The following is a 20,026-nucleotide window of genomic DNA, read 5'->3' as shown; positions in this document are numbered from 1 at the left end:
ATCTATAAGCGGGCAGCGTGTGCGCACCGTGCGCGCACCGTGCGAGCAACCTAACGTGCGCGAGCGTAATTCTGATTGGTGGTTACATGTTAGTCAACGTTCGAATCGGTCGAAATCAGGAAGTGTCGGCCACCATTTTGTTTGTTTTCAGTGCGAGAGTGAAAAAGGAAGGTGGCGAACGTGAAAAGGGGGCAGGGTAGAGAGTTCCTGACCCCCTAGCCTTTGTCAGGGGGTCCCTGAAGGACCCCGAAGGCAGAATTATTATTATTTATTTTTTTTTTTTAAATCACGGGGGTGCGCGCACCGTGCGCGCACGGTGAAACCCCCCCCAAAACTTTTTTTTACATTTTTTTTAAATAAATATAAAAAAAAAAATAATACATAAATAAATTAGCATTTAAAAAACCGTACAAACTCACTGAAAAAACCATAGGTTTCACACACGTTATAGTTAGGAATTAGCATTTAAAAAACCTTGCAAATTCACTTACAAAACCATAGGTTTCACACATGTTATAGTTAGGTGGATATTTCACTCGTAAAAAACCAATGAAATTCCCCCGTTATAGTTAGTTCAGATAACTATAACTCACGCGACCGCCACTCTATCACAAGGATGATGTCATCAGTGATGTCATGAGTGATGCCACTGACCATGTCATGAGTGATGTAATATGTGACGTCATGAGCAGTGGATTGCGGGCGCGCGATTTATAGTTATCTGAACTAACTACAACGGGGGAATTTCATTGTTTTTTTACGAGTGAAATATCCACCTAACTATAACATGTGTGAAACCTATGGTTTTTTAAGTGAATTTGCAAGGTTTTTTAAATGCTAATTCCTAACTATAACGTGTGTGAAACCTATGGTTTTTTCAGTGAATATATATATATATATATTATCCAAGCACTCTCCTCATAGATAACGTAGAAGAACCAGCCATACCAGCAGAGCTTCTTATTTATATATATATATGTGTGTGTGCCCCTCATGGGATGTTGTTTTGAGAGGCATAGCATTTGACCTTGTCTCAATGTTTGTGAGGATACATTAAACAGAGGTTTTGAAAAATAGCATCGACATATTCAGTAAAAACTTGATAAAAAATGAACATCGAAATATTCAGTACGAACTTGACAAAGAATTGTTAAAAGCATAAATGGTTCACTTTTGTCCACACTCAGCCATTTTGCTGTCCCAAACCCTGTGATTTTGCTAATCACTGGGTTTGTAATCGCAAAATGGCTTTGTACATCTGACCCTTAGAAAATAAATACTAGGGTTTTTGTCTTGGTGTCTTGTATTTCTGAGTTTTGGCTATCTGATCCTTTGCAGTAGTGCATGGGTCGTGTTTCTCTCACGAAGTTTGAATGTGGATCTTTTCTCTTGACTATGCATTGTCAACCTCTGAGAGTTGGAGTATAACCCCTTGCACTGGTGCATGAAAGGTCCATCCCTCATAGACTTGCGAGGGTTCTTGCATGTTATATTTTGTTATGTTATATGTGATGTTATGTGATGCTATGTGTATTTTTATAGTGCACTATCGCCTGTGAGGGTATCCTGGCACTTGCAGGTGAGTGAGGCTAGCCTCTAGGGGGACTTACTTAAAGATCCAGCTCTTTATGGAATTGAAGAGTTGATAAGGCTTTGATGTGGTGTGAGAGGTTGTTACATACTTTGAGAGCAATGTATGAAAAGGCATGACCTCCTCATCTGCTTTTGTGCTTACATGTGGTCTGGAAAGCTGGTGAGACTGCATATGGTTACTTAAATAGGCTGGGCAGATCCATTGAAGGATGGGTGCTTGGATGCCAGCCTTATGCAATCATCTGATCAGGATGGGGTGTGAGACTGTCAAAGGCTGCAGAGGTCAAGTAGGACGAGGGCTGTGGTTTCTCCTCTGTCGAGCATAATTCAAATATCGTCTGTTGCTTTGATTAGGCCAGTTTCTATGCTGTGGTTTGGTCTGAATCCTGACTGCATGGTGTTGAGGAGCTGGTGGTAGGTGAGGTAGTTGGCAAGGCATCTGTTGAAGGTTTTTTCTAGGACCTTTGCTGAGTATGGTTGGTGGAAGATCAGTCAGTCGTTTGCGAGCAAGAATGGGTCTGCTGAGGATCTTTTCAGGAGGGTGTTGTTGGCTGCGTAGTTCCAAAGGTCCAGGAAGGTGCCTGTGTTGATGGAAATGTTGAGGATGGGAGTCAGAGCTTCGCTGATGAGGGGTAAACTTTAGTTGAAGGTGTGGTGGGGGCAACATTCTGACAGGGCCCCAGAGTGGATGGTCTTCATGATTGCTGTGAATTCCTCTATGATGATGGTGTTTCAGATGGTCATGGTGCTACATTTGTTCAATAGAACGATACTATCTACAAGGATGCTGGGGTCTGGTTGTGGGTCAAAATAGCTGTATATATATTTTTTGTTTTTGCAGAGTTTTATATAGCGCAAACTTGACCCGAATCCGAATCGGGTATCAGAGCGCTTTACATAGCACCAGTTACGTTATATGAGGACACACCTTAATTTTTTGTTCTGCACGGGGAGATTAAGTGATTTGCCCAGAATCCCAGAATGTTCAGCATCATTACCAAGACTCGAACCCAGTTCCCCAGGTCCGAGATCGAACTCCCTAGCCGTTAGGCCAACTCTCTCCCCTGTATATGGCTGTGATTATTTTGCAGAAAAAAACGGAGAGGTTGTTGCACAGTTCTTGGGTTGAGGTGATGTTGCTGGTGGTTGTTGCTTGGATGGTGAAATCCTTGATGATTGCAAAAATGTCTTTACTGCTGTTAAAGCTGTTATTGATACGCTCGGGTAGGGCCTTCTTCTTGGTTTCTTAGATTTGCTGGTATCAGCATCTCTGGGATAATTTGAATGTGTTTTTATCCGCTTCTTCCTGGCTTGCTGTCCACCTCCATTCTAGTCACTTGCAGTGCCATTTGGTCATTCTGAGTTCTTCTGTCTACCAGCTTACCTGCCTTTGCTTTCTTGCTGGTTGGCTTCCTTTCTGAGGGGCCTCGATACCAGCTCTGGTTGTGATCCCATTCCCTAAAGTTGTTGATGTCACTAGGTAGGTGTCCTGTGCACACTGGTTTGTTTTCGTTTTTATGATGTTCCAGGTTTGGCGGGCTGGGCCTGTCGTAATGGTTCTTCTGTGGTGGCGGATGTTGAACGTGAAGCTGATGATGGTCCAGGTGGTGAGTGTTGATCATGATGGCATTTGGATAAAATGTGGTGGTGTAGGAGAAGCAGCAGAAGATGCAGGTGAAGTTTCCTTCTGTGTTGAGTGGTGCAGTGTAGCAGCAGTCTGACGAGTGGCGGCTGGGGTCAATAGAGCAGATGAGAGCAGCGGGCTTCCTGGTGCTGGGCATGGTCCAGGCATGGAAGGCTGGAGATGCACTTGCCGCTGGCATGCCAGCGGTGCACCACTGCGCACATTCTTTCTGTGGCCATCATTAGGTAGGTCCTGGGATGGAGGAGGATCGCAGGGGGCAGTGGGTGGTGCTGGGAGGATCGTCGGAGGTGGATGAACAGGAAGGAGTAAGAGTCACAAGGAACAGGTACATTTTGGGAAGGAGGGGAGCGAATGGAGAGTGCAGGAAACGGACCGCAGGAGGACACAGAGGGCAGAGGTACGGTGAGAAGTGCACAAAAAGGGGCAAAACCAGGCAACAAAGGCACAATCAGGTGGGCTATGGCTACCACCTGCTTAGTTCGTGTAAGGATCTTATCTGTCTGAGACTGTCTGCATGACTCTTGATAGAATTGCATTGGTTGTGAATCTATAGGATGCTTGAAATGAATGAGCACCTTTGTTGTACACTACAGGTCACGTACGGTATCTCTCCGTCCCTTTAGGTAAGACTCTGTTGTGTGGTTTTGCTTGTGCTTAGAGACATGGAGTGTGAATCTTGAAAATAGTATATGGGCCTAGTACTTTTCAGACTGGAATGTGAATCCTTGCACTGCTGTATTTTACTTCTCATACAAAAGGAAAGTGAAGCTTTGTATTAGTGTAAAATGTGTATGAGTCAAGCGTCTCTTCAACGCACGACATGTTACGTCCAATGCTAGGAAGTGTGACTATATTAATTTTCTGTCCCCAGTGTCCTGTGAAAGCACAGGCTTCATGACAAATTATAGTTCAAGATTTCCTTCCTCACAATGTGTATGTGTAGCCTGCACACCCATCTGGTTGAGAAGCAAAGCATCTAAGGAGGCACTGGTCGCCCTCGCCGCCCCTAAAAAACCGCAACTGTCTCCGTAGACTCTACTTTGGCTCTGAATGGTCTTCAGGGGACCACCAAAGTCTGACTTTCTGATCGATTTATTGTAATATTGATTTTTATAAAACTGTATTTTCGTTCCTCTTTTCGCGTTTCTGATTTGCTGAAATGTGCCTTGATTTCATCTAGGTATCGTTCACATTTTCAACAAAGTTACTCTGAAATAAAGCACACAAAAAAACAAATCCTATCGCTCCCTTATTTCCGGATACATTATTATTTCTTGGCATGTTTCTTGTTTGGCTTCTCACACTCCGTCTCTTTCATTGCAGGGAGCGTGCCCGTGCCATCCGAGATGAGCTTTCACCATGGTATGAAGATTGCTGCCCCTCTCCAAGTTGCTAGGATGCTGTTCTTGCTGGCACTAGCCTGTGCCAGCCCCTTCATGGACCTTCGTGAGAACAGCCCTCGGTCCCTCAATGTGGCTATCATCTTCAGCGGCACCTCCTACGCGCCACAGAGTGCCCGCTTTTCCCCCTCAGATTTCAACAACTTTTCCATGGAGGTGAACCCCGTATCCGTCATCCTCAATGACACCAACCCCCGCAGCCTCATCTTGCAGATCTGCGATGTGCTCTCCAGCCTGCGCATCCATGGCGTGGTCTTCGAGGATGACACTCGCACAGAGTCCGTCGCCCAGATACTGGACTTCATCTCAGCCCAGACCTCCATGCCGATCATCGGCATCAACGGGGGATCTGCAATCGTCCTAACTCCTAAGGTAAGATACTCTCACCCAGAAAGGCACAAGAAGGGTTGGGGTGGGTGCCATTGTAGAAAGCTGCGGAGCTCCTGGTGGCAGCCATAGGGGGTGGCCCTTATTACCTAGCAGTTGCAGGTGTAGAAGAAAGCGCGGGCTGATGGAAGAGAGATGATCTGGTAAGAGGGCCCCTTCTGGTTTCAGATCTTCATGCCGTTGTCTGCTGCTTCCCAGGACCCCCTTGTTCTGCCAGGTCTGTGAATTGGCACAATCTGACCCCTTCATTGGTCGCCCAGATGATGCACTCCTTGTATGGTGTCACGTACCACTCCAGACAAAAAGGAGAAGCCATGTTGGTCGCAGCGCCCATGGGTAAACCTATTCCGCAGGCAACATTCCAAGGCAGACCGTGATTGTTTTTTGTAATTAACGGATGAGAGCACGAACCTCAAACACACCACATTAAGTGGATAGCAAAGCTTGTTTAATTTCGAAAGCACACATTACTTTTGCAGGTAAATTAAAAGGATACTGGAGACTACAGTTAGAATGCCCTGCTTTGAATCTTAGGTTTTTTTCCCCACAACCAGAGTGCCGGCCTTCACGCAGTGATTTTCTTTAGTGTTCCAGGAAATTCCATTAACAGCGATGAAAGACTATGGAAATGAAAGGTGTTTGTACGCTTAACAGCGCGTGGTCTGTCTGTACAAGGAAGATGATGCTGTCGGCGCTGCACAATGCCTGCCTCCTGCTGGAGAAGGTTGTGGATCAGGCTGTGCTGCTCGAAACTAAACGGAGTCTGTTGGTTTCAAAGTCCAGAGATATTAGCTCAGTGTAGGGTGAAATGTTGCTCTATTGGTCACGGCCGGAACCATGCTGTGTTAGACCACTGACCGCACTCAGGCTTGACTGTTCATGCCAATCTCGAAGAAAATGAATCAACCAACTGGTTGTGTGTTTGTGTGTGTGGGTGTGGGTATTTATAGAGCACATACATAGCTGGTACAGGAGAACTGTGCAAGGGGAAGGCGGGATGAGGCGTCACTTGGGAAGAATGATGCTATATCATCTAAGGAAACATGGCCAATCACATTGATGAACTGGAAAATAATCTCTATCACACCTCATCATATACCCCTAGCTCTTGAGCTCAGGGTTCTGGTTACAAGGCTGGCAAAACCATGTCATATTTTACACAACAGACCAACATGTATCCTTTCCTAGATCTGCTCCTCAAAGTCCGGCTAATCTCCGCCACCAGGTCCTCACGCGTACTCCTCAGGGCTGTGCTTCTTCTGGATTTGTATGTCCAGGCGATAATATTAGCTCCTCTCGGCCTTTCCTCCTGCCCTGCACACACATCTGGGTAACAACTGGCATCTACGCTGCCTGCTGCTTCCCTTGTTCACAGCACTTGACGAAATCCAGAGAGGAGGATGAGATGAAGCGGCAACCCACTGCCTTCAGGGAAGCGACCGGTCTCACCGCCAAATCAAATAACAGCGTATTGGAGGAAGGATCAGAAGGCGGGCTATTGCCCCCTCATCTAGAAGAGACAGAGCCAGGGCATCAAGGGAACTGTCACTCTTCCAGCAGACAGCAGAGTGGTACAAAGCGATCGATGACATACACAGACTACTACTGAGCCTCCAGAGCTTGTCTGTTTACCTTCATACTATATCACCATGCCCTCTACTTAGTTTCCAGCTGTATGTTGTCTTGCTTGTGCAGTGCCTGGGACTTCCTCCTCAAAGCCCTATGCCATGACCTCTTAATTCTCTCCTTGAAATGAAATGAACATTTTATGAAGCCCACTGTTACCTACATGGAGGGTTCCAAGCATGACAGCGCCAAAGCGATAGAGGAAAACGAAGAAGTTGCCCAGACTAGACGACAATAATTAAAAGCCAATTTTTAATTTTTTACCAAAATGCAGATGTTGTTTAATAGCTCTGAACCTTCCATGGAAAGTATTACAGATATTTGGCATTAAAAAGAGATTTGCTCCATTACCGAAAAGGGTTCCTTATTTCTTTCAGCAACTTCAAGCAGTCTAAGCCTGTCTGACCTGAGAGGCAAGAGTGTTTGCAGCCGGCCAATTTAGATTGATCTTAGTTGGGCCCTTCTGTTTTTAGATTGCTGGTCCAAAGTAATCCCCTCCCTGATAGAGGACCAGTGCAGCATCTTCAGGTGATGAGAGGTGGGATGGCTTTTTGCTGACTACAACAAAAAGCGAGTTGCAGCATTCTGTACTACCTGAAGGCCATGAAACAGATATTGGGGAAACTCAAGCTTAAAGAGTTCCCGTAATCTTATCCAGACAAAATTATACTGCTAAAAATTAAGGGTTCTCATACATTTCTTCATTTTCCCGTCAGCCAGGATGATGTCATCTTGTGTCTGGGGTTGAGGCGGGACAGAAGGTGAAGATGAGGGGTTGGATTTTTTTAATGAGATCTTAATTGTGGTTTCATAGGATACAAGATGTAACAATAATAAGCAATTGATTTACAATCCAACATCATGATGCAGTCCTCAAGATAATCAGATAAACAAATCTCCAACAGACCCCCATCCCCACTGCTCCTTTGGCATGTCCCAGAAAACATACTAAGGGGTATCTAGTGCGAACGGGCTGTGAATTATCATCAGGGACAGCCAAACTTATAACAGGACTCCTCATCCATCCCCCTGCAATGGTGACATGAAGGGTTGGATGATGGACTCATGGATGTGGGGGAGGCGGGGGGTGGTAGCCGACAGAGACAGGTTGGAAGAAAGATGGATGACTCATTGTTAGTTGAAGCCCCTGAGCTAGGCAAGCTGTTCAGGTGATGAGCAGGGGCGTGAAGGAAGCGCGTGCTGATGGCCTCATCAACAGGAAGCCCTTGAGGTAGGAAGAAATAATTGGCTATGGCGGTAATGGTTGGAGGGGTGACAGGTGTGCGATTGATGGGTTTCCGTTATCTTTCTACCCCTGGGGTGAAACAAATGGGAGGAGGGTGCAAAAGAGCGGATGTAGCCTCGACAATGTCTACGGTGGAAGAAGCACACTGAATGAGTGACACATAATGGATAGTCAGGGCTCAGAGACTTTGTACACTACTGGAAAGATGAAAGTAAACCAGTTCCCCAGCAAAGGAGCTCACCCCTGCACAAGAGATTTCGAACCTCATGATACCCCTAATAGGCTGCATACATCCAAACTGGACCCATATCCACGTGGTTGCTTTGAGGCCCTCTAGGAATTCAGTCACCAGCACTAAGCAAGCTTGGATTTGAAGAAAGATAAGCTACAAGTCTCAGCATACTTAATACTGTTGCTTGCAAATGCAGATCTGACAGAGCGCCTTATTATGAGTTTGGTGGTGTAGAAGCGGGACCGCCCCACCGCCGCACTGCCAGCCCATGTTTGAACTGCCCGCCAGATTTAGAGTGATCACCTGTCTGTTGGCCGGTTCTTTGGCGTTCCCACGGCGGTGCCTATGAAATAGGTGCCACAGTAGGAACATCAAAATCAGTACCTGCAGTGCATGGACTGCTGCAGTCCATGCCATGCAGATACTGGGGTGCATGCACACAGGAGGGGTTCATGCTGTGCCCCCCCTTTGTGCATCCACAGGGCACAGAGGTACAAGGGGGTCCTCTAGGTCCTCCTTTGTTTCCTCACTGCAACACTTTTTGTCGCTGTTGCAGCTCCATGAAAAGTGTGGCAGTGAGGAAACTCGTAATATGCTTGGTGGGGTCGCAGCAGCTCCGCCAAGCATATTGTGGCCTCAAGACCGCTGTGCCACCACCAGGGATCTGTGAGCCCTGGCGGTTGCAGTGGTCCCAGGGAGGACCAACCGCCCTGGTCATAATAGGGTGGTCGGAAGACCGCCACCGCTGCACCCCCCGCAAGTCTGATAGTTTGTGGACCGACAGACTTGTAAGGAGCCTGAGAATATTAGTTTCATCACATGGGGTCTGAGGGGGGCAATATCACTGTATAGAACTGATAACAAACGTCATTCTTATTAAGCTGGTGGTGAGACCAGACCAACTGCAAGTAAGGAGTCACAGGCAAAATACATCATACAATTCTCCTGCCCTTCCTCCTGAATGGTAATGTGTAGGGAGGAGTAGAGGAATAATTATGGTGGCAGCAAATTCTTGTGCCAGAGAAGGGGAAGTGAACAAGAGAAGGCAAATATATGGCATTGGACTGTACTTTCCATCCTGCAGTAGACCAGTGGTACTGGAACAATTTTCAGACTTTCAGACTGGTGGTGCAGCCATCAATGTTGGATCATTGAACTCATAGGGATTCTGAAAAATCCAAGTTTCACATAAAGAAAAAGGGTCGCAAATGAGCCACGTCCATTCAGCAGCACAGTGGTAAGGGTGTGGTAAATAACTGGTGTTGGATTTAGGAGGACACTGTCACAAATATATAACTAAAACATCGTGTGGTAGCGCACTGTCACTTACAGACTGCACATTTTCCAATGAAAATTACATTTGCACAGACATACAATATTACACAGTGCACAAAAGATGTTTGGGGATTTGTCATCACCAAGAAAAGTGACTTGGTTTTTCTGATCCTATTAAAATCTGTCTTGCCATCACACTCCACAATTAGGAAAAAGTGCTTCATTTGTGCTCTCCTGTTTATTTATTTTGAATTATTAATATCGCTCATTGATAGGTATTTAAATTTAAAGTAATCTTTATTGCTTGTTCACCTTCAGGTTTTTTGAGGGGTGCTGCAGCACCCCTTCCACACCACTACTTCCAAGGTCTATGCAAACACCTACCCATGTGGGTACACCACAGAGGACAGGTTACTTTAGATGAAAGAACTCAAAAGTCAAGTAACTGTCATAACAATCTGGTAAGAAGTATAGTTGCCAGAGCACACTAGGCCTAACTCAAAGGTGTGGCAATGGTGGCATGGACCCTAAAGCAAGCAAGGAAAATGCCCCCCTTTGCCCCTTATTTGGGTAGTAAAAGACAGTCCCAATTTGGGTGTAGAAGGCCCTTCACTCCAACTTAACCACCAGGGGTCCTATTATACATAGGGTGCACTTTTGCTGTTTGCATCACAGTGCACCTTAAAACAAGTACGCCGAGTGCAAACAGGGAGAGTGTGCCCTATTACATTGAATGCACTGCCCACAGGGCAGCTGCAAGGTCATGCTGCCTTGGGGACAGCAAGTGAAAAACAGAGCGGCATTGAAGCAGGCCCTCAGTGTTTCACTGTGCAGGCAGCAACCCACCTGCACTTTTCAAGGGGAGGGAGATTCCCTTGCAGGCAGGTGCAGGGAGTGACTGTACCTGCCTGCAAGGGGTTGTCTGGGGGATCCATAGGACCCGCTTTCCCTCCTCCAGGGTGCTGCCATTAGGGGGTGCATTGACACCACCATTTAGGTGGTGCACTGTCAGTGTGCCTCCTGACAGCTTTTTTGCCTGTGCGCCCGCGTCTATAATACGGCACAGACACAAAGACAAAGGGGGTCCCTCATTTGCATGGGCCCACGTCCCCATGCAAATGAGGGAACACCATCTGGTGATAGCGCTGGAGAAGGAAGGGCATCAGCGCTATGTATTAGAGAAAGGGCCGCACAAGCAGCTGTGGCCCTGTCTGTAATACCAAAGTGCCCGTTAGGGTCCACAAAGTGTGTCCATATGCCTGTTGAGCCCCCGGAAAACTTTCCATAATACGGCCGCTGATGCGCCTTTGATAGCTTTGCCCCAGCTGAAACTTTCTTTCAGTGGTTCCTGAACTGACCTACTGTAAGACTGTTTCTAACTGAAGAATGCATGGTCTCTCCTCTGAAAGGTGGATATGGAGATACCAAGACCAGTAGATTGGTAATACATCACTGACCATATTCAATGGCTTTAACAGCGAAGCAGAAACCATCGTGTTGACCTTCATTAGCAACATTTAAGTGCCAAACAAAACGGTGTGCAACATCAGTACCATATCACAACAGAATGATGTAGATCTCTTGGTAAAATGATTAAAATATGAATTAAAACTTAGAATAACTTAATGCATAGACATACTGAAAATATGTAAATATTAGTCCGAAGAATGCGACACAATGATATCTTAAGAAGGCAAACAAAATCATTTATTTGCTAGATTTCTTAATAAAATACCACTTAATCAAGGGGTGAGTGATTAAAGCTTTGAAGCAAAAATGCACCATCTTTTCTTTTTACATGTCTGATGAAGCTCTGATTCAGTAAAAATGGGACTCGTCGATTGGCTGGATTTGAGTAAGTAGAAAGGCACATCACCTGCATACTCCTAAAAATATCAGAACTTATTACTTCAGCATTGATAAGTAGGTGTGACAGCATTTGGAAAAGAATCTTAAGTCGTCCCCAGTGCCCAATGCCTGAGTCATATGTTAAGAGAAATTCAGTGGTTCAATAGGGAATAGCATTGAACTGATCACCAATCATCTCAACTCAAGACTGTTCTCATTAAAACAATTTATTGCATGCCAACTACCTCCCAACCATCAGTTGAATCCAGAGCTATCAGAGGTAGCGCATGATCTCAAGATGGAGGTGGGCAGCCATTTTCTTATCCTGAAAGAAAGAGTTCCCCGGTTGGATACAGGAAGAGTGTTGCCAACACCTTGCCCACTCTGTTACCAGCATCTCGCATTCAAACCCAGACTAGAAGGCACAAGTAGTCATACATTTACCCAAACCTTTACATTTTCTGAATCCACCCCATAAATAAAAGTAAGGGATAGCCCTGGAACAGCACTGAGGCGGTGGAACCAATAGGGCCATAGGGACACTTCTCAATAGTCAGGTGCCGGTGAGAGGTCACCAGGCCTAGATATCATGCTCAGTGTATCCTGCTGCAAAGGTCTATGTTAGCCTTAAAGGGCACCGTCTTGAATCCCAGTAGGGCCACCTCAGCCTTAACCCATTAGGAGCCGTTCAGTTTCTATTATCATCTGTAATTAGGAGCATTAAAAAGTTGCAAAGCAACAGCTTAGTGCATCACATTAAATAATTTTTTATTTCAATTTTTGGGGGGTTCAAAGCATTCTCAAATATCCTTTTGCCATGTGAATGCTTCACATCACTGTATGCACTGATTGGTCTTACCTTTGAACATCACCACGTTGTGCCATTAATAACAATATGAGCATTTCTAAAGGGCACTCTCCAAAAATTGAATTGCTTGTTGGCACGACCTATGAATGATCAAGGTCTGAGTGGGTTGTATTAGGAGTTATTCTTGCGCACTGGGCAGGTGGTTAGCCCACTGAGCTTGGGGAGCTTGTTTCACAAGCTAGCCTGTGCACCTTACAATCAAGATGCAGGAATATTTTAATTGAATAGACACAAAATGTGGCACTAGTCTAAATAAGCATGTTCCTAGACGCTTCAGTATGATGCTCTCTCTTGTCCTTCATAGCTCACGGTGTAGGAGTCTAAGAGCAAACATGTGGAGAAAGATAAAACATGAACTCAAAGAAAAGATGAACTAAAAGCTTCGAGGAAGAGTTCTAATTAAGTTTTGGACGGGGTGAACATATATTTGTGCACCTTTCCTCTAACAAGGAAGAGGCACTGGTACAGGATGAAGGGTCTAGAGGCTCAGATGAAGCCTCTTTCACAAAATGGAACCATTACTGCTCACCGACCACTTCACTCCTACTCAAGGGCCTCATGAAGTCCTATTCAGGTGGGGACCGTGCCCCGCTCAGTAGCATCCTCAGCACCACCCATGCCCCGCTGCCATCCTTCCTCACAATTTATGATTACACGCCCGAGAGATGGCATAATGTTCTCCCTGTGTGCGCTTCATGCTGGACGGATATCTTTTCAGGATGATCAGGTCAACCACCGAGACGAGGCAACATCTGCAGGTCACGGACAGAGCCGACAGGTAAACGAGATCCATGCACCACTGTCCCTAGGTATGTCACCTGAATACAAGTGCTGATAATATCAAACGTGCTATGAGCCCAGTGGACTTCTTCATCTTTGGCCTTTGTTTAACGGTGAAGCATTTAATTAATTAAGGGATCAACTCCCCCTGGAAAGCGATGAGTACCTGCTCATGGTGTCCCTCCTATGAAGTCTTGATCTGATGCTGCGTAGCCGCCTGACATTACAAGCTCCTCTGCAGGCCTGAAGTGGTACCTCATGCTGCCACGGGGAAGCATGAAGAGTGCCTTGGTACAGCCAGGAATTAAGGTGGGAGGGCTGTGAATGCCCACCCTCAGTTGGAAAGCTTGAAGCCCAGCAAAAGCTCTTCTAAGCATGAGCTGCTGTGCATTCCGGCCTGCGTCTAGATGCAAATCATTCAGATACTACCACATTATTCCAGTCTTGGGTACAAAGGTGAGGTACATTCACTCCATAAATATAAAAAGTTTGAGGGAGCCAAGGAGACACATAGAGGAGAACTGAAACCAGGTCGAAAATCAGTGCAGGCAGTTGCGGCCCATTCAGGTAAGAGTGGTGGGCCGGTGGGGCCGGGTGGGGCTGGGTGGGGACTGATTTCAACAGACAAGGAGGAGGGAAAATTTCCCCTTGTGGTCCTCTGTCGAATTCATCCCCGCCAACCTGGCCCACCGCTTTTACCTGCACAGGCCGCTCCTGAGTGCAGGTCAAATCAAAACAAGACACCACAAACTACTAGAGAAATGGCATCATTTCCATCTTGGATACACTCCAGACAAGGCACATGAACTTCTAGGACAGTCACATCTACCACTGTGATTGGGCAAACACTGTTGTCTACTGCTATAGTCAAGAGGTGAATCTGGTACAAACTCCTCTGGAGACACTCACCATATCTTCAATTCCCTTGACTACCCAGAGCAATTGTGGTAGTGAATATTAAAGCCAAAATATTGACAGGTCACAATATTGTGACGAGAATACTGAGGGACAACATTTTGAAAAGATAAGTGCACAGAGGGAGGCATAAACGTACTATTTTTAACTCTACATCTATGCACCTGCTCGAGGCAGGTTCTGCAGAAGACGGACGGAAGTCAGAGGATTAGCCTCTAAGGGCAACTGTGGAGAGGGATGCAATTATCTGGGAGAGAAGGATTGACAGCTGAATATTCCTATTGTGATGTTAGCTATATAATTGTCCATTGAAGTGGAATTAATGGCTGTTTATTTATTATGACACATATGAGATGATGGCTTAAATGTTTGAATTCTTTGATGGTTCACTGTTTGTAATGTACTGCTTGTCTATATAAAAATTATTAAATACATTCTTTAAAAAAAGAAACTGTACTTCTATGTACCTTACAGATAGACATTGAGTGTGAAGTCCTGTTACCAACCTCCATTAATTTAGGGACAAAGTACCACCTGCCGTACATTATAGGGATATTGCATGTCACCAAGCAGTTTCATAACCATATAGAACTCCAAGGTGACTTGCAATATCTTGATCATGTAAGCCAGGAGGAACTTTATCCCATATAGTACTTGGTCACACCATCACCTTTCTGACAAATCACTTATAACCTTGGTGTGTAGCTCTTTCATATGAAAGACCAAGCATGTTTGGAAGCATGAAGAATAAAAATACAACCTCCAGGGCAAAATTAAACACATAAAAACCCTTTTAGGTATGTGTTACAAAACAGATATTCAAAACCGTTCAATATAAGTCAGTTTGAAGAAAAAAAAAGCTGCCGTAGCTCAGAATTTGTAGAAACAGGTAGAATGATTCCAGCTTTACTCTATTTAAGAAGTGCAATAAATAAACATATTCTCTCTGCTTGTCACTGTAAGCTATTAAAATACATCAGAAGAAAGAAAAGCAATGTTCTGTTCCATTTGTAGCTTTAAACAGCTGTTTCAATTATGCTCTGTGACCTGACCTGCCTTTCACCTTGACTTGACTGTAATAACTTATAATAGTTGAGTTCTGATGTCTTTTCTTTATAATCTGTGACTTGGTAACACATTTCTCCACATGTGAGAAAAACATCTTTGCACAGGTAATGAAGGACAGGACAGCAAAGAACAATACAAGTTCAACAGAAAGAAATGTATGCCAAATGTTGACAGTTAAATAATGTCGGCTCCTTTACACACAACAAATCAAACTAAATTAAATACATTTTAACATGTAACATTAGATCGTTTACTAAATGACTGACCGGAAAAGCTTAGAGGTTGCAAACCGATCAGTTGATGAAACATTCCCACAAAGTCAAATTTCTAAAGTTATCCTGTAAATAACTTTCTCTTTTGACTGAGGTTGGAGATGGAAGAAGGGAATAAATATCTGAATGTACAGCTCGCCCACGTTGATATTCATGAAATGATAACATTCACAACTCAAAAAGAGATACTGTCTCATCTGCGAGCTTCCAATTTGACCCACTTTGCTGATCAGCTATAGACATAGAAAGAAGCCGCTGATGATCTTCCTTGCCCTGATTGGACCCTCGTATGAATTTTACCAAAGGGGACACAGAATGTTTTTGAACAGGGTAAAATTATGCATGAAGATAGGATCAGTTCTTCTGTAAAAGGAAAACGGTCTCAGTGCTTCTGAGGAAAAAGCGATACTCAGTGTCATCGAGATGTTCAAGCACGAGTCACTCCTAGTAGAGCTACTAGGTCAATAGACCTCACAAAGCTGTGCAGACAAGATTTAGATCCATGGCTACCATTCACTCTCACTACTCATTTCTTCCACGCCGCTCTGGTGGTGACCCGGGTATCCTTTGAAGTTGGAAGGAAGTTCCTGGTGTTCCTGATGCCCCTCTAATGCACTACATCCAGACCAACAACAGGAATCTGGGGAAGCATTCTGAGAAAGTCAACTTCTCCTGCCATAAGCCAACTTTCTACTCGATCTACGCATGCATTTTTTGCACTCTGCTCAAGACAAGATTAATGTATTAATGTATTTATTTATATGATTTAATATAGAGCAAACCAGGTGTCTGGTGGTGTCGGTGTGCTGAACACGAGGAAGCAGATGCCCAAGGGATAACATTTACTTGTTAACTCGAGAGTGAGACAGAGCGTGCATCTTTGAAACTGACTTGATAATGCAGACTGCAACACCATCTCGGGATCAATAAGGTGTTGTAAACTTATTGAATCTGTCACACAGTGTCCATATCTTCGTGTCCTTTGCAATCATGCACCTCCTATGCTGGTACATCATTTGGTTGTTAAATATTCGATCTGTCCTTCTTAGAGACAATTTCTTATGTATATGGCAATGATGTGAACAACTCAGTTGGATTCTGTAATTCATGACTTGTCTAAAAATAACCCATTCAACATAATTAAGAATGTATTCCATGATTCAGTGCAGAAGTAGAAAATCTCATCAACCCAGCCCACACCCTGCTTCTACATGTGCTGTGGAATTGTTTTATTATGCAAGTGTTGTCTTGCAGAGTTCCCAATTATTGGACTTCACCTAATTTTTGTAGTTTTTGAAAAAATACTCAAGGTTCATGAGGAAAAAACGTTTCAGCTGGGCACAACCCTATACATCCCAACACTTTGAAGTTATGTCTTGAGCCAGTGCCTTTACTTGTCTGTGTGATTAGCTCCCTAGACACTCACTGCACACTGTGCAGAGAGGAGCTGTCCCACTGGTCCCCCTCAAGCTTTGCAGGGAAATCAAGAATGTGACAAAGGAAGGGTGCTAAAGAAGGATCTCTCATACTGGTATGGAAGCTGATCCCGACTTGGTACAAATCACACACAACCCACTTTTCCACCACCACCTGTCATAGTCATTTATCTTTTCAAAGAGGCAAGGTGAAATGGAATGAAAAATGTCCTAGCTTACGAGAAGGAAAGTTTCAATTCTATTAAGGACTAGGAGGCGAGGATTATGCATATCTTCCTTCACTTTATTTTTGCACAGCAGGTTACAAGAACATCGTAAAGAAACACAATAAACACAAAAGGCTACAGATCCCATGAACCAAAGGGGTAGTCTCCATGGTAACAACAGTCCACTCCTGTGACAGTCCACCACACATATTGCAATGACGTCCCTTTCGCTTCCTCTTCTTCACTGGAGGATGTTAAGCTGGGATCACTGCCTCATTTGAACTTTTGATCATTCCCTGAAACAGAGAAATAATCTTGTTACCCAGTTCCGGAAAGGAGTACGACCGTCACAATATCTATGAGAAGCATAGTCCAAACAGAATACAGCACAAAAAATGCATTGAACGCAATGACATAGGCCGTGAATCAACAACAATACATGTAAATTCCTGATCAACAATAAACCATGGAAGAACTTACTTACTACTAACGAAAATCTCCAGGGTGGGAAGATAATGAAATCAATCTCAGGGAGGGATAATCCTCGCCTCCTAGTCCTTAATAGAATTGAAACTTTCCTTCTCGTAAGCTAGAAAATTTTTCATTCTATGGCAGGACGGAGGAGAGGATTATGCAAGTTCAAAGCTTACTTACAACCAGGGACGCCGCCTCCGAGATAGGTTTAAAGTAGAACCTCTTAAAGGTAGATTCATATGACCAATCGGCCGCATTCATAATATCTTCCAATCTACCACCTACCTGGACGGCCTTCGACGCCATGGCCCCCCTCGTGGAGTGTGCACCAAACCTACTCACATCCACTCCTGCTTCAGACATAACCCAGCATACCCACCTGGCGATGGGGGGAGAAGAAACCGCTTTGAAAGGTTTCTGCAAGGCAATAAGCAATTGCCGCTTTCCGGGTGGCCGAAGCACCGAGGTCATTTCCTCATATGCCTTGATGCATCCCACCACACACAACTTAGGATGGTCCGGAAAGGAGGGATACGATACTGACCTGGTATTGGTTTTCGTCCTCCATGTAATGGTAAAGATAACTCCTTATGGAGTAAAAACCCTAGCTGTGATGTCTAGGGCCCCGACGTCTGACACCCTTTTACATGAGACGAGACATAGTAGAATAGCTAACTTAGCGGACAGCTCCTTGCGGGACAGATAATGATTATCCTGCCAACCCAACAGGAGTTTCAGAACCTGGTTGACATCCCACAGGCCTGAATATCTAGGCTCAGGAGGGTTGGCCAACTGGATGCCCGGCATCAGTTTACAAACCATGGGGTGCTTCCCCGCCGGTCTGCCCTCGATCTCGCAGTGTCCAGCGGAAATGGATGAACGAAAAGAGTTAACTGTCCGGTATGCCAACCCGCCTTGAGACAATTCTGCCCAAAAATTCAATATATGAGTAACTGGTGCCCCCATGGAATCCAAGTGTCTCTCCAGACACCCACTGTGCCATCATCGCCAGGCTGAGCGATACCGCTTGACCGTTCCTGACGCCCATGCCTGCTGGATGAGGTTCGCAGTGTCTGAAGAAAGTTGGTCGTCTTTCCAACGTCCCCTGAAATCTTCCATGCCATGAGTGACAAATGGCCCTGAAGCACTAGAGGATGAAGACCCCCTGGGGATCTTGGAGAATTGAAGGAAATGAGGGGAGTTGAATCGGACAATCCCACGACAATTCCATCAGTGTCGGAAACCAGGCCTGCGCTCTTCAGACCGGTGTAATCAGCACCATGGACGCTACTTGACGACGAACCTGGGCAGCCACCCTGGGTATCATCATGAAAGGGGGAAAAGCATAAGGGAACTCCCTCGACCAGTCCTCCAGAAAGGCATCCACCGCTGTGGCCTCCGGATCCGGTCTCCAGCTGACGAAGCGCGGAAGCTGGTGATTCAGTCGTGAGGCAAAAAGATCCAGAGTACATGGGCCCCGTCTGGCCATCAAAGCCAGGAAGACTGCACAATCAAGTCGCCAATCGCCGGAATCCAAGAAATTCCTGGAGTTCCAATCCGCCGCCGTGTTCTGCAAACCAGGAAGGTATTCCGCTGTCACTGAGATCTGTTTCTGGAGGCAATAGTGCCAGAAGTCCCTCGCCAGGTTGGATAAGGCCTGAGATCGAGGACCGCCCAGGCGATTGATGTACTGCACCGCTGACATGTTGTCCATCCTCAAGAGAATACAACAAGAGATCCTGTCCTTGGTCATGGACTTCACCGCAAAGGATCCCGCCAGCAGTTCCAGACAATTGATGTGTAACTGGAGTTCCTCCTCCGACCATCTGCCTCCCATCGATATGTCGCCACACCGGGCTCCCCAGCCTAGTCGGCTGGCATCCGACTCGATCACCAAATCCGGGCACGACCCGAAGATCGCCCGACCATTCCAGGCCGACATGTGGTCGATCCACCACTGAAGTTCGGTAAAGAGATGAGCTCCGAGTAGGTCAGACCTCATCGTAGATGTTGAGCCTTCAACCTCTGATGAGCCCTGTAGTGCAACAGGCCTGGAAATATGGCTTGATTTGAAGAGGAGAGCAGACCCACGATCCTGGCGAGTTTGCGCAGCGAAATCCGGTCTCTCCGTAGAACCTTTGACAGTTCCTTCTGTATCTTGTTCACCTTGGGTTCTGGCAGGCTCAAGGAAGCCAAGACGGAGTCTATGAGACACCCCAAGAAGACCATCTGTTGTGCTGGCCGTAGCTTCGACTTCTGAGCATTGATGACAAACCCGAGATCTTGAAGTAAAGCAATAGTCATGGTCACGTTCTGGGAGAGATGCACCAGAGACTGATCCAAAATCAGGATGTCATCCAGGTAGATAATCATTCTTACCCCCCTTCGGCGGAGAGTCTCCACCATGGGGCGCAACAGCTTCGTGAAACACCATGGAGCTGAAGAAAGGCCGAAGGGCAACGCTCGAAACTCGAAGACCTGTCCGTTCCAGGCAAACTGGAGAAAACGTCTGTGAGAGGGAAAAATGGGAACCGTCAGGTACGCATCCTTCAAGTCGAAGCGGACCATCCAATCGCCCTGAAGGAGGAGATCCCGAAGTAAATTAATCCCCTCCATCTTGAAGTGGTGGTAAACCAGCCACTCGTTGAACTCTTTTAGATTGATAACTGGTCTGAAACCCTTGTCCTTTTTCTCTACTAGGAAAAGGTTGCTGTGAAAACCTTTCGGATGAAGTACCGACCTGCAAACCGCTCCT

At 45.6% G+C, this 20,026-nt stretch overlaps 1 protein-coding gene across 1 annotated transcript in view; it reads left to right on the top strand.

The window, feature by feature from the left end:
• Nucleotides 1-20,026, top strand: part of GRIN2D (glutamate ionotropic receptor NMDA type subunit 2D) — a 1,598,839-nt gene that overhangs the window by 563,073 nt on the left and 1,015,740 nt on the right. The window contains exon 2 of the mRNA XM_085616462.1: nt 4,562-5,010. Within this exon, the coding sequence (XP_085472588.1) occupies nt 4,585-5,010 (426 nt within the window). The 5' untranslated portion in view covers nt 4,562-4,584. The remainder of the gene's footprint in view (nt 1-4,561; nt 5,011-20,026) is intronic.

The sequence above is a fragment of the Triturus cristatus genome, chromosome 7 (genome assembly GCF_964204655.1).
Source record: "Triturus cristatus chromosome 7, aTriCri1.1, whole genome shotgun sequence".
Classification (NCBI taxonomy): domain Eukaryota; kingdom Metazoa; phylum Chordata; class Amphibia; order Caudata; family Salamandridae; genus Triturus; species Triturus cristatus.
This window is presented reverse-complemented; position numbering and strand designations above follow the sequence as displayed.